The sequence below is a fragment of the Medicago truncatula genome, chromosome 1 (genome assembly GCF_003473485.1).
Source record: "Medicago truncatula cultivar Jemalong A17 chromosome 1, MtrunA17r5.0-ANR, whole genome shotgun sequence".
Classification (NCBI taxonomy): domain Eukaryota; kingdom Viridiplantae; phylum Streptophyta; class Magnoliopsida; order Fabales; family Fabaceae; genus Medicago; species Medicago truncatula.
In genome coordinates, this window is record NC_053042.1 from 12,176,989 (window position 1) to 12,192,927 (window position 15,939).

General features: G+C 31.0%; 1 protein-coding gene across 1 annotated transcript; it reads left to right on the plus strand.

Annotated features, from left to right (window-relative positions):
* The first annotated feature begins 11,484 nt into the window (after positions 1-11,484).
* On the plus strand, positions 11,485-15,587 carry LOC25482640 (protein SRG1). Its single transcript, XM_013611227.3, has 4 exons — positions 11,485-11,896; positions 13,370-13,617; positions 14,040-14,364; positions 15,062-15,587. The coding sequence occupies exons 1-4, from the start codon at positions 11,660-11,662 to the stop codon at positions 15,326-15,328; spliced, it is 1,077 nt and encodes a 358-aa protein (XP_013466681.1). The 5' UTR covers positions 11,485-11,659; the 3' UTR covers positions 15,329-15,587.
* Positions 15,588-15,939: the final 352 nt, after the last annotated feature.

Consider the following 15,939-nt stretch of genomic DNA (forward strand, 5'->3'; position numbering starts at 1 on the left):
AAGCATTAAGCTCGCATGTTAAAGAGGGTAGCTCAGATACCAGTTCAAGATCGTAAGGAAATTTTAAAAATCTTGAAGAATCAATCAGAGAAAAGGAGGCTCATCTTCGTTCAAACTCTTCTAACGCCAATGATCGTAACATTACTTTAAATAATTCTTCTAATAATTCTACTTCATCGGTTAATAAATATTTGGAAATTTGGGTTGCTTTACACGGTAACAATGCCGCGGTGACTAAGGATGTACAGAGGATTGGTTTGGCTATTGGTGTGAAGTACAAAGGGGATATATTATGAATCGTTTCAATGTGTTGCAAGGGAGGGAAGGCGTGAATTGAGAGCAGCGGTAGGGTGGGCTACGACGAGTGATGGTGTAGGTGGGAGTGAGGAGGTAGCGGTTGGATGTTAATGTAATAAGTGTTTTGGTGTTTGGGGGTGAAGGAAGGTTCCAATGAAGGTATTATCTTATAACGTAAGGGGTTTAGGCGGGATTGATAAAAGAAATGAGGTGTGTCGGTTAGTGTCTGAAAAAAAGTCTCTTTGTTTTATGCATTCAGGAATCCAAGTTGTGTGTTGTTCATGATATCCTTGTCAAGGATATTTTGGGTAATTCACCGTGTAGCTTTTCTTATCAACCTTCTGAGGGAGCTTCTGGTGGGTTATTGATTGTGTGGGATACTGATATCGTTGATGTATTGTCTACTTCATCATTAAATCATGCTTTGGTGATTAGAGGTCGGATTCTTCTTACTAATCAGGAGTTTGTTATTGTGAATGTCTATGCTCCCTATGACACGGCAGCTAAACAGGTTTTATGGGATTAGTTGTCCCACTTTGTTCATAATAACAAAGATGCTAATATTTGTTTGTGCGGCGACTTTAATTCAGTTCGCTCTATGGATGAGAGAAAAGGTCATGGGTCGGTGTTTCGACAACATGATATGAATATTTTTAACACTTTCATTATTGACAATCTTCTGGTGGATTTATCGATTTGTGGTAGATTGTTCACTTGTTTTTTCTATGATGGTCATTCTATGAGTCGCTTGGAGAAATTTATGTTATCCCCTAATTGGTGCTCCGTGTGGCCGAACTCTATCCAAGTGGCACATCAGCGTGGATTATCTGATCATGTTCCTTTGGCGCTATTTATGGATGAAGCTAATTGGGGTCCTCGTCCTCTCATGATGTTAAATTGATGGGCGGATTTTCCTGGTTATGCCGATAATGTGGAAGAGCGGTGGAGGTCCTATGATTTGCATGGTTGGGGCGGTTATGTCCTGAAAGAGAAGCTTAAGTTGATAAAAGGCGACTTAAGGGATTGGCATCAGGAATATTCTTAAAATTTGGAGGGTAAACTCCGGGTGATAAAAGATAAGATGGCTTCCCTAGATTTGAAAGGGGAGTTGTTCGAGCTGTTATTAAAAGAGGTGGCGGAACTACATGAGTTATCTGTCAATTTTCATTACTTGTCACGTGTTCAAGCGAGTATGTGTTGGAAAGAGGCGAGGATGACTTGGTTACAAGAAGGCGATGCTAATTCTAAATTCTTCCATGTTGTTATGTCCTCCAAACAACGTAGCAATGATATTCAGTTGATCAAAGTTAACGGTATTCAAGTTGAAGGGGTCCAAAATATCAGAGAGGCGGTCTTTAATTATTTTTCTTCACTTTTTAAGGTCGTTAATGTTGAGCGCCCTAGGGTGGAGGAGTTAAATTTTCAAAGGATATCATTAGCGGAGTCCGGTAATTTAATCCGGCCTTTCTTCTTAGTTGAGGTAAAGCAAGCAGTTTAAGATTGTGTTAGCTTCAAAAGCCCGAGTCCAGATGGTATTTCATTTGGTTTCATCAAACGATTTTGGACGGAAATAAAAGATGACTTTATGTGTTTCTTGACTGAATTTCATTGAAACGGCAGGCCAACAAACGGGATCAACTCCACATTTATTTCACTTATTCCAAAGGTAGATAGTCCTCAACGACTGCATGAATTTCGTTTTTCTTGAAATTCCAATTTCTTTTTGAATAAGAGTTTTTGTAGACACATGATGCATAGCCACTCTCTTGATGTTATTAAGGAGAACTAATTTTTCTCCCCCTTCCATGTGCTTTGAATAGACTTTATAATTGTACCAATTTTTAGTTCTTGGCCTTCAAGCATGATGGTCAGATATGGCAAGTGTACTAAATCGTTTACCAAGTAATAAAGTGATAAGTAGAATATCATATCCACATGGATTGTCGTTTCGTCCAAACAATTCGCGTTACTTATTTTTGTAAGTTGACGATATAAAAGATAAAAGGGTTAGAAAGGTTTCAGTTTTAATCTGTTTGCAACAGAGCAAGTTTACCTGTTTTAGCTGCAGAAAAGTAAGCAGCGGTTAGGATTCTTCGAATCCCCCCTATTTATATTATGGATATTAAATAACAGTAATGAATTCCTTTATATACAAGTGATGGGGTCATTGGGACATGACTAACCTAATAGGTTGGAAGCTGCACCTGCTGATCACACCGTGATCCTTACATGTGGGGCCTATACTTCTCGGTTTACTAGGTTTATCCCACCAATGTTTTGTTGCACCTGTTGGTCACACAGTGATCCTTCCATGTGGGGTCTTACAACTTTAAAGGTAATTGAAAACATAGACTTTATGTTGGCTTTCCACCATTTCCCAAGGCAATGAAGGCCAACGTTCTTTAGGTCTACCTGTCTAGGACACTCATAGCATACACTCTCTTTCGGTAGTTCTAAAAACGGGCAGCCCTATCAACGTCTACCTTACCAAGGGTCAAAGAGAATGGGTCTATTATGTTTACTCCCCTGAGTCGCTTGTTTACTTAATCACTAACTAGTTATCTCCTAGGTTCAGAAGATTTTACTCAGTATTAGTAATGTCACCACCTAAGTACCTACTACTAGGATTAATTCGCTTTCGGTATCTTTTGCTAGTTACTAACTAATTACTTCATAGACATATAGATATTAATATACGAGCTATAAATATCAAGATGTAAGAAACAAGATAGTAATATCAATATTAGGCCATGTCACAACCTAAGTATCTAATCTAGGGTTACAATCCTTTGCAATAAATAATTCCTAATAAAACTAAATAGCGAACAGAAAATAAATACAATAAAACGACATTATATTAAATAAATATCCAACAAAAATAAACATTGCTTCATATTTGAACTCTAACCTAAAAAAGAATTAGTTACCCATGGTAACTAAAAACAAATTACTAAAGATAAAAACATACTCTGGAAAATCAAGGAGAAGATAGAAACTCATCCGAAGCTCTAAAATTGCCTTCCTCTTAAACTGCCACAGTTCTAAACGAGAAATTCTGAATGAGGAAGCCTAGTATTTATAGTGAGAGTTTCTAACTGGATTTGGCCTAAAAACGCGGATTTTACCCACAAGAAAGCATAATATTACACATGCGCCCCTCGCATTTTAGGTGCTCGGGGCGCATGAGTGTGCACCTAAATCCATGCTCTAGGTGCATGGCAAGTTTTTTCCATGCTCTAGGTGCATCGCATGTGCTCTAGGCACATGGTATTGCTTCTTGGGCCCAATTTTCCATTGTTTTTAGGTTTTCGTCTTCAAACAACTTGCCTCGTAATTCTACCCACTGTAAAGTCTCCTGAGGCCTCTAGAATCTTAATTCTTGGCCTTCCCAAAGTCTTCACAAATATTCAACTGTTCTTGATTTTTCGATTTGCATGATTTCTTCGTGAATTACTTCAAAAGCCCCCCTAAAATTGCTATGTTTTTGGAAAAATTAGAAATACAAAATCAAATATAGAAAACATTACAAAAGTTCCAAAATTATAGACAATCTTTCTAATACTCCTCCTTTTTGCTGCTAAAACCTACTGAAATTGACTGAAAAACATGCTAAGAATAATGTAAGATGACCTATCATCACCCGCGTACACCAATAAAATGAGGTTAAAAAAAGATGGAGAGTGAGTATCTAGCGGAATCCATTCGGGTTCAAAATTGACGAATGGGTCGATCACCAACACAGAACTAAATCCACACACCAAAGACTTCCTAAACAACAATAAGCATAAAAACCCTTTTGAGAATAATAGTATAAATAAGTCACAAGGTCTGAGACGGATAATAAGTCGGTGTTGGTGTATTGGAGTCTACCTCCAACCGTCAGAACTGCAGATTTTTAAAAATTGGAACATAAGAGGATTATAGATTGCCAAACAAACTCATTTTCACATGAAACAAACAAAACCGCCACCACCTCTAAGACAAAGGTAGTGACAACTTTTGAAAAACAACCCACCAAAACCCATTTTTCAATGGGTTTGTATCAAACAACTTCAAACAATACTTAAATCTATGGCCATCGGATAAGACCATAGATCTGTGAAAAACAAGTCCAAAAGCAGACCTTCTCAAGTTAATAACAACAGATCCATAAAAAAATTTCACCGGAATGTGAATGACGACGCTCAAGCTCTGTGAAAACATCAACAACCATCTAAACACATATTGACAACTCAAAGAAACACGTATGAACAGATCCAAAACTCAAAACACACTCGTTAATGGAACCACCTCTCATCGTGGAGAACATGTGAGAGGTCAAAGCACCCTTGATGACTAAGGTAAATCACACCAACAACGCTAGGGGCTACATCAGGTCTAAGGCATTTGATTGAATAGGAGAGTGGGTGGTGGATTTGGCGGAAAATGACTTGGTGCTAAATGAGAAAAGAGATAAGTCTAAGATAAATGAAGTACTTGATTCTCGTAAAATTAGAATTAGTAGTAAATTTATATTTTGATAAAGATTCTAATGGTTTGTATAATATCTATTTCAAATCGTCAAATTTTAGCAGTCACTTTCGATAGAAGAGTTATATAAGAAAAGTTTATTATGAGTTTTATTCAGATCTATGAGTTTTATTCAAATGCATCTTACATTTAGATTGCATTAAAACCACTAGATAGTTTCAAATAACATCTGATCGATTGAGTTCAACAATCTTAGTATCAATCTCATTCTGTTTCTTATCAACCACCTTAGCAAAGTCATTCAAATCTTCAGCAGTCCTCAAGTTGGCTAGCATATTTTTGTTTTGGATGCACCCCATCACAAGGAGATTCAGCTCATTCTCACGATTTTCTTTTCTTTTCTTTTCCAATTGGCTCATAGCTTCAGCAATCCTCTGGAGGATGGAATTATGCTGGTTCACATAATTCATTTCATCTATCACAGATGAACTCGTATTCCCCTCAATCAATTGGTTGGCTACCTGTGGATCATGCAAGACTATTTATTAGGAAAAATATTGGAAATTATAACAATTACTGAAATATCATAAACATTTGTGAATTTCTCACCTTCTTTGAGCCACCCTTCTTTCTCTTAGGACCGACATGTTTTTCATTCCTCCCAGTCATGATCACGCACAATTGAAAATAAAGTAACAAAAATTCAGATTTTTTTCTTGTGTAATATCTCTTGATCCGTATGGCTTTTATAGGGCTATATCTACTGCGTCATTAAGTCTCTGTTTGGACACTATTATTTTCGGTTTCAAAAAGAAAGATATTTAGGAATATATTATTCACGTATTTTTTTTCCTTTATTCACGTATATTATTCACATATTTAGGAATATATAAAAAAAAGTTATTTAAGGGTGTAATTAGAATAATGAAAAAGTAAGTATAAATATACTCATCTAATTTGTTATATTTTTTAAATGATAAAGGAAAAAAAAACAGACATATATAGTCATATCGTGTTTGTTACAGTTTTTAATATTTAAATTTATTCTTATATATTTGTTACATGTGTTATTTGTATCGAAAATTAAGGGCATTTGTCGTCGTGAGCTTAACTCATTTGGTAGGGATAATGCATAATATATGCAACGTCCGGGGTTCAAACCCCGACCACCGCCGAAAATTGAGGCCATTTATTGAAAAAGAAAAAAGTCAGCCCAAATAAACTGAAAGGGATTATTTTTATTTTTGTTAAATTTTTATTACCTATTTTTTTAGGTTATATCTACATACTTTAATAATAATGATAATAATAATAATAGTAATAATAATAATATTAAAAATAATAATAATAACAATAATAATAATTGTTGTTATTATTATTGAAATATATTATTATTATTATTATTATTATTATTATTATTATTATTATTATTATTATTATTATTATTGAAATATTCATGCATGTTTGTAGAGCAACTTTGACTTTCAAATTTTGGTATATTTTAATATTTATTTTCTTTTTGAGTCATAATTTTTATCCATTAAATTAATATTTTGGATTTACTTTTAACCTACTTCCTTTTTCTATTTTTCATTAGTCAGTCCTAATTATTATTTTTTTATTTTAATGTTATTCAACACTAAAACTTTATTTCTTTCTTTAAATAAAAACTATAACTTTTTTATTTTATTTTTTGAGTAAAAAATAACTTTTTTTTCTTAAATACATGTTTACATATTTTCATTAGAAAGCTTTTTAATATTAAAGATTTTGTTTTCAAATTTTTAATAAAAATATAGATATATATATATATTAAATTTCTTATATTATATTAAATATTTATTTAATTTAAAAATTTATATTATAATATTTAAAAAATTAATTGAAATATTAATTGTTGATTAATGAAAGAGATGTCACGTTGCAAACCTGGGCCTCTCTTTCTCTTCTTTTGATTTATTTTGGTCAGATATTATCCATGATTTTATTAGGGGAGAGTACATTAGGAATATGTTGGGTATGCCCAATATCAGGTTTAACATCTTTTGAAAAGGTTTTGGTTTGCTTCCCTTTTATTTCTTGTACTCTTTTTGCTTTTTATATGGAATTGATGTTCTTTGCAAAAAAAAAAAGACAAAAAAAAAACGAGATGTCACGTTGAATGTAATTAATTTCATAAATATTTTTTTTTAAATAAATGAACTCCTTTACAATATATTATTATTATCCACCGGCAAAAAGAAGAACACTCTTTTAAAAATTACTCCTTGGGTCTCAATTAATCGCTCTGGTCCTATTTATTAGAGAAACTTGGGTCAACAAAAATTGATTTATTTAGTTAAAAATTCAATCTAAATACATTAATTTTTGTTGACCTAACATTCTCTTATAAATAAGACTGGAGGGAGTATATCAGTATTTTTTTTATCAAATTTTTATTTTGATTAATAGTAGAAATATAAGTGGATATTGTTTTCAACTTTTTTAATAAAAATATAGATATATATAAATATATATTAAATTTCTTATATTATATTGAATATTTATTTAATTTAATAATTGATATTATAATATTTAAAAAATTAATTGAAATATTAATTGTTGATTAATAAAAGGGATGTTGCGTTGAATGTAATTAATTTCATGGACATTCTTTTACAAATAAAATTTTAAAATAAATGAACTCTTTTACAATATATATTATTATCCACTAGCAAAAAGATGGACACTCTTTTATTTTACAAATAAAATTTTAAAATAAATGGACTCTTTTACAAATCAACCTAACCATGGTCCTTGTGAGCTTAGCTCAGTTGATAGGAACAATACATAATATATGCAAGGTCTGGGGTTCAACCCCGACCACCAAAAACAAAAAAAGATCAAACTACCATGATTATATTTTTCAATGACACCAACAATATAACAAACAAATATAATTTAAATCATTTTTTTAATGACACCAGCAACAATCTTTATTATCCTTTCAGAAAAAGAAAAAAAAAACAATTTTTATTATAAAAAAAGTTATTTATGAGTATAATTGGAATAATAAAAAAATTAAGTAAGTTATACTCATATAGTTTGTTACATTTTTTAAATGATAAAAGAAGAAAAAAACTGGACATATATATTTGTATTATAAAAAAAATTGTTTAAAGGTATAATTGAAATAATGAAAAAGTTAGTATCGATATACTCATCTTGTTCGTTGCACTTTCTAAATGATAAATATGAGAAGAAATGACCTGAACACCAAGGGTACAAGCATTATGCCATATGTTCCTAAGCGCCGGTGGTAACGTAGACAACCAAACTGAGTCCTGAAATGAATGTCCCATATTAGCCAATCTACCAACGCACCAATTACCTTCGCGGTAAATATGTGAAGAGATGACCTAAACACCAAGGGTACAAGCATTATACTATCTGTTCCTAAGCATTATCGGGACTAAATAAGCGTTCCTAAAAATCATCAGGGCACTGGTTGAGTCGTTCTCTACTCAATAGCAAAGATGAAATCAAGAATCTCATAGTGAAAAACAGAGGAATTACCAAGGTTACACGAGAAGACCATGATTATCTATTTCAATGACACCAACAATATAAAAAAATATATCTAATTTCTTTTTTTAATGGCAACAACAATAATCTTTATTATAACAAAAGTTGTTTGAGGGTATAATTGAGATAATAGAAAATTAAGTATAGATATACTCATCTAGTTTGTTACACTTTTTAAATGATAAAGGAAAAAAATAAAGATATATATATATATATATATATATGAGGGCTGCTAACTTACTCCCACTCAAAAACATGATGGAGTAAGTTAGCAACTCTACTCCCACTAGTATTTTACTAAAAACCCAACTATTATCTATTTAAAACAATGTTAAGTGTAAGGATAAATTTGTAAATTGGATTTTATATCAATTTTTTAAAAAGAAACAGGTTTCTTGTTAAAACATGACAACGTCGGCCACCCCAAAAAAAAAAGAGTTCAGATTTGCTCCAGTTCTAACTTGCTCCAGTTTTCCTGTTCTTTTGACGGATGAGCGACACGTGGCAAAACAATTAATCAACGGTTCATATTGAAAGGAACAAAACCAAAAAATTCAGGACTCTTCTTCTTTCTGAACGATGCCCTCTTTCTTCACCGGCTAAATAATTCATCTCACCTCTGTCACCTCTCCAAGCACAGGTTGAATACAATGGAACTGTTTGTTATGAATTTTGATTCTCTAGTGAAATTTGATTTTGCCACTAAATGGGGTTTCTTTTTTGGAATTTGTTAATGATATTGATGGATTGGAATTTACCACAGAATGGAGCTATCAATTGGAAAAAAATCACAATCTTTCTTAATTACCTTATGTTGGCAATAAAAACCTCATGCTGCAGTGGCAAGTGAAGTTTGAAAATCCAAGAAAAAAATACAATCTTTTCTCAACCTACGATTTCAAAAGAAATTGGAAAAATTGTAGAACAAAAATTAGTTGAATTGAAAAAATAACCTTGTACTTGGAGAAAGAAGAGGAGAAGGAACAAATACACAGCGGCGATAGAATGTAACCCGTCAAAAGTTGCTGATACGAACTGCTTTGGTGTTAATGAGAACATGTTCTCTGCACCTTTGATTAATTTTTTTGCCACGTGTCGCTCATCCGTCAAAAGAACAGGAAAAGTGGAGCAAGTTGGAACTGGAGCAGATCTGAACTCATAAAAAATATGGTTCCATCCTACAGGGTCCCCCTCCAAAAGTTCCCTAACTCAAAAGACATTGGAATTCCAAGGAGTTGTGTTAGGTCCTCCCCCCACCTTTATTAATGATACACTTTGCATGATGTATGCTCCTACAAGTAAGATTGGGTCTATGGCCAATTGGAGCATTAAAGACATCTGAGTTACGAAAATATCTATATTATTTAGAGAATTACTCTTCTCTCTCGTTTGTTTTTCTCATTCCCGCTGAGAAATACACATGTATGAGTTAACTCACACTTGGCTATTTTGACAGGAATGAGCAAAAACAGACGAGAGAAGAGCATTACACTATTATTTAAGGCATTTTGCTAATAGGGTGTTGGGGTTGGTATGAATCCACCATACCTATTTGGTCAACTACTTCATTAAAATCTAAGTTCTAAATCTCATGCCTAGCTCCTTCAAGATCCCTCCATACTAGCTCACCAAAATGAAACTTAAGGAATGAGGAAACAACTCCTAACATGAATCGATATAGTCTGGGCCACAGCCTTAATGAGGAGTATACTGCTTGCCAATTTTGCATGCAATTTTGCATATATTTTAACTAAACGTATCTTTTATTTTTATTTTTTGTTTGTTTTGTTAGACATCCATTATTATAGCATCACCTTAATTTAATGAAATCACATGGAGAAAACCTGTATTTTTTGACAGCAAATATAAACATGGTGGAAACCTAGAAATTACGACACTTTTATTTTTCTATTTAATTCTTTTTCTTAAAAATTAAGTAAATTATTATTTTTAAAAATAATGTTTTATGAGACAACTAGTGTAACTTTTTTTAAAAGAAAACAATATGTTTATAACATTTCATTAATAATAAAAGTGTTTATAATTCTCTCAACAAAAAATACTTCAAAAAAAAAATAAAATTCTCTCAACAAAAAAAAAGTGTTTATACAACGAGGTACACAATAATAGATATTGAGACTAGCTGATAATGCGGCAACCCCAACAAGGGTGTGAGCTATCTCATTTGCTTATCTCTTGTTAAACTTGACCTTAGAGTTTGAGTGTGTTGAAGAGACTTTGGCATGCTGAAATCACTTGACCAAATTTTGTAACATCAACCCGACGATGGTGGAAGGTGTCTATTGTAATCTTCAAATTTAAGGTGAAATCAACGTTATTGCATGTCACTTAGCCATTGTAAGACGTGGAATAAGTCTAAAGCTTCTTCTACTGCAACATAACACATAGGAGAGATAGATACAGTTTTAGCTAACGAAGAGGCTAACATTTTTAAAACTAATAATAATAATATAATATATATTCAATATGTTATTATATTTTCTCTTTATTTTATTTCAATGAGCTATATATTTTTTTTTGTCAAATAGTGTCTAATGACTATAATTTCACATTCTAACATGAATAGGTTGAAAAACCAGAGTTCAAACCTTGACATTTATATATATTATGCAATGTTCATACGCAAGAGTGGCCTTCAGGGTGGGTGGTGGGAGGGGCGGCAACTCATGACACCGTTTTTTTACGAACACTGAAAATTGTGTACTTAATAGTTAGTACTATATAAATATTTTTTTTTTAACTTGCTTTAATTAATTTTATTGAAAAATGATTTTTGACAACATTGATTATAAAATAATCTTTTACAACAAAAAATTAAAAGAACACAACTTTGTTGAGTCACACATAGCACTAAAAATCTTACCATTAATTCTATTCATACCAACTAAGTTATGTTCACGTACGGATATATCTATTTTTCTTTTTTTGTTGATGGAAATAGGCTGTTACATCTTAGACATAAGGAAAAAATTGCATCATATATCCGTGGCTGCTCGTGAAATTAAGACCCCCTATCTATGCCATGTGCATAACAGCAGAAGGAATTAATAAAATTATTTTGTATGTCCAAACCTTAATTGCAGGATACACATTATGACATTATTGAATTAAATTCTTTGTTATATCCATAGTCAATGGAAAGCTAAACCTCAACCATCAATCCTTCATTCCAAATAAAAAAATTCCAGCCTGTCTTAAAAAATTCCATTTCTGTTCAAACATATATATTTTGTTTTCACATCATTCTTCTTAAAAAGAGACCAATATAAAAGAGATATTCATATGAGCCTTTGGGATTTGTGAAGCTATGGAACCAAAAACAAAGGAATTTGAATCCTCTCTTGTTTTTCCTTCTGTGAAAGAATTAAGCAGTGTTCCAGAGAGATATGTGCGTAAGGATATTGAATACCCTACAATTGTATCTAACAAAGATTCTTTGCCACAGCTTCCTGTCATTGACCTAAGCAAATTATTGTCTGAAGAAGTGAAGGGTCCTGAATTGGAGAAGCTTGATATTGCATGCAAAGAATGGGGTTTCTTCCAGGTTAGTTTAATTTCATCTAATCTCCCCTTCTTATTGTTTGCGTATGTTTGTTTGCTCAACTAACAATGTCATTATTTGACTTATTGTTAGGTTAGACAATTATTTACTTTTTTTTTTTAGGGAAAGGTCAGACAATTATTGTTAGGTTAGACATTTAAACCTTACTGTTATATATATATATATATATATATATATATATATATGTGTGTGTGTGTGTGTGTGTGTGTGTGTAAGTCTTAGGTGATGTGCATTATTTCTCTTTAAAAAAAAAAAAAGGTGATGTAAGTTATTTTGTCTACTATAAGTTTTTTTTTCTGTGATTCTATTTTAATAGGAGTGGGGTTTTAAGTAGAGTTATTTTGTCCAATAATTTATGATAAACATTGAATTTCAACGATTAAATCGTTAAATCAAAAGTTTGTATTTATTAAAAAATAAAAATTTAAAAGGCTAAGCAAATATATTTAAAATCAATAACCGGTCCTTTAGTACAAGTCTTAGCAAAAGAAACTAAAAGATTCATATATTTATAAGGAAACGGTCAAGCTACATACCAGCCATTACATACCAAAATTACATTATAACTTGAAAACATAACAAATGATTCACCCTCCAAGTCGTGTAATGACTCTACAATTTTGTTGTAAAATTTATAAACTATTTGATATTTCATTAAAAAAAATTCGCATAAAAAGTTTTTAATTTATATAAAATTTTGTGTGTTTGATGATTAATATAATATGACAACAATTAAATTTTGTGTGTTTGGATGGTAAAAATTCTCAAATGTTTTAAAAAAATTCGAGAATTTCAAATATGACCTAAAAATAAAATTTTTGAATTCCTTATGTGCTTTATAAAAATATAAATCTCAAGTTGGTCCTTATATGTTTTAAAAATGTACACATTAATACCTATTTATTTTATGAAATTTACAAATTGGTCCATATATTTTTCAAATTTTGTAACTTTGTCCCTCTTAAATTGTCAACAAACATTAATTTGATCCCTATAAATTATCAACAAACTTTACATTAATTTGATCCCTGTAAATTTTCAAAATTTGCTAATTAGTCTATACAAACAAACAAAAAACAAATGAAGGGACTTCACAAAAAAAAAAAATGAAGGGAATTCAATTGAGACATGTAAATATTTCAGAATTCTAATTTTTCAAAAAATTTCAATTATTCCAAGCACATTCTAAAGAAAAGTCAACAGAAATTGAGACTAAAATTAAGAGAATAATTTTGATATAAGGTCAATGTAAAACTTTTCAGATTGCAATTCAGTTATATATAAACTATCAATTTGTATGACTATATGATGAAAAGTACATGTATTTCAAAGATCAAATGGTTATATGATTGAGTGACTATAAATACAAATGAATGAAATATAATTGTGTATTATATTTACTGCACCAAACATAGAGTAATGTAACTCTATAAAAATTGTGGTTATGTGTAACAGCTAATTAATCACGGACATAGCATGGAAATGCTGGAAGATGTGAAGATAGGTGCTCGAGAACTTTTCAATCTTTCAATGGAAGAGAAGAGTAAGCTTTGGCAAAAACCAGGAGATATGGAAGGGTTTGGTAAAATGGTTGATGTGTATGAAGATGAACCATTAGATTGGGTAGATTTGTTCTACATTTTCACACTTCCTTCCCACTTAAGGAAGCCTCACTTATTCCCTAATTTACCACTGCCATTCAGGTTTTCTTCTATCTTCATTTCCTTTGTTTTTCTAAATTAAATATGTTATTTTATTATACAAAAGAAGTTGTTTGTTTATTTTACTATTTTAAAAGTTTAATATTACCATGATAAAAAAAAAAATATTTGAGTAAATTACCATGATAAATATTTGATTATTTAGTTTATAAATATAAAATATATTATAATGATGTTATGTGAAAATATTATTTTTTTAATTGATCCAACGCGCTCTACAATATTACTGAAATAAAACGATATATGTCGGTGGATTTTTTATCAGATCATTTTTGTTTTAACCCTTCGATTTTTAGATGAAATGATATAATTTTTCCTCTTCCACCCCATGCACAAATTCACTTTGTCTGTTTACTGAAAATTACATTACATTGATAATAATTAGTTAATATTGGTTGATGCAGGGAAAATTTAGAGGCTTATTGTATAAAGAATAGAGAGCTTGCCATGAACATTTTTGTTCTTATAGGGAAAGCTATTGGCATAAACTCAAATGATATTAGAGAGTCATTAGGAGAAGGAGGCCAATCAATTAGGGTCAACTACTATCCTCCTTGCCCTAAACCAGAGAATGTCCTTGGCCTCAAGGCTCATACTGATGGGTCTGCCCTTACCATCCTTCTCCAAAACAATGAAGTGGAAGGACTCCAAATAAAAAAAGATGGAACATGGATTAGTGTTAAGCCTCTCCCAAATGCTTTCATCGTTAGTATTGGAGATGTTTTGGAGGTAAGTGATTCATATTTTATACAATGCATGTTTGGACTTATATGTGGAATAAATTTAATTTTACAATCATAAAATTAATTTAGTATTTGACTATTTTGCTTCTATTAAAAAACACAATTCTTGCTAAAAAATGGATTCTAACTTTTTTTTTTTTATTAAAAACATGGATTCTAAATTAAGCATCACTATTAGGGTTTCCATTGGGAAGAAACAATTCTAATTTCAAAAAAGAGTCAATAAATAACTCATGGTTGTTCTTTTGGCCTCTCTATTTGCTCAAAAGTCTATAAAACAATGTTCGATAGAAATCTACCGAAGGATTTATAAAACAACAAAAATCGTTCAAAGTTACGAACCGAATAACTTTAGGCCAAAAGAGAAAAACCCTAGGTATATTAGACACATTTTTGGACCCAACTCAAAGTAAAAAGTAAAAACACACAAGTCCACTCTGAGTTAGTGATAACCATAATTTTACCAAACAAATATCTTATCTTATTTCTCTAAATTTTGCATAAAATATGGACTTATAGTCTACACCTAACCATTAGTCTACACCTAACCAAATTGGCTTAATTTTTTGGGCAGCTATAATGGAGGGTCAAAATTGATATCACCATTTTGTGTATATATCATAATTTATATTAATTTTTTTTTTTTAGGGAATTAATATATTCTAATGTCATCTTTGTAACAGATAGTGACAAATGGTATATATAAGAGCACGACACACAGAGCTATAGTAAACTCAGAAAAAGAGAGGCTATCCATAGCAGCATTTTACGGCCCAGAATGGATTGGAAATATAAGTCCAATATCATCTCTTGTAACTCCAGAAACACCAGCATTGTTCAAAACAATTGGTGTAGCAGATTTCTACAATGGATTACTTTCACCAGAAAATCATGGGAAATCATACATACATGATGTTTTGATGATCCAAAATGAAGACATCAAAAACTAGCTCCTGGAATTTAATTTGTTTGTGATTAATGGAAAAGCAAAAGTTTGGTAAACATGTTCAATAAATAATAATGCAATTCTTGACTTATTTGTTTCAAATACATGTATTATAGTTGTTCAAGATTTGGAGTATGAGTACTTTGTAGTAAGAAGTACTCGTTATTCCCTCTGGGTGAATACTAATTGAGATATTAGTAATTGTATTCAATTCTTTATAATGTAATTAAGAATATAATTGTGTTTTTCTTCAAAAAAAAATATATATATAATTGTGTTTCTTATTTTTTAATAAAAATAATTGTGCTTCTTAATATGTTAGTTTCTTTTATTAAATTTTTATGGAATTTTTTATTAATTCGTGGTGTTGAGGATCGACCTACAACAACTAATTCTTATATGACCAATGTTGACGTGTGATAATGGCGAAATTTGTTTTATATATTAAAAATAACTTTTTTGTACAAGGTGATATTAAAAAATAATTCATTAAAATAGTATCATATTTTTCACCATTAAAATAGTATCTGAATTAGTTGAATGATTCAATTTCTTTTGATGCCACTCTATTATTCCAACAAAAAAGAAAGATTAGAGATCACTAATATTGAATTA

What these genes read in the sequence shown, in the direction of transcription:
- LOC25482640 (XM_013611227.3), top strand. Translation starts at nt 11,660, where the DNA reads ATGGAACCAAAAACAAAGGAATTTGAATCCTCTCTTGTTTTTCCTTCT. An exon ending in AAGAATGGGGTTTCTTCCAG is followed by an intron (nt 11,897 to 13,369) that starts GTTAGTTTAATT and finishes TATGTGTAACAG; the next exon opens with CTAATTAATCACGGACATAG. An exon ending in AATTTACCACTGCCATTCAG is followed by an intron (nt 13,618 to 14,039) that starts GTTTTCTTCTAT and finishes TGGTTGATGCAG; the next exon opens with GGAAAATTTAGAGGCTTATT.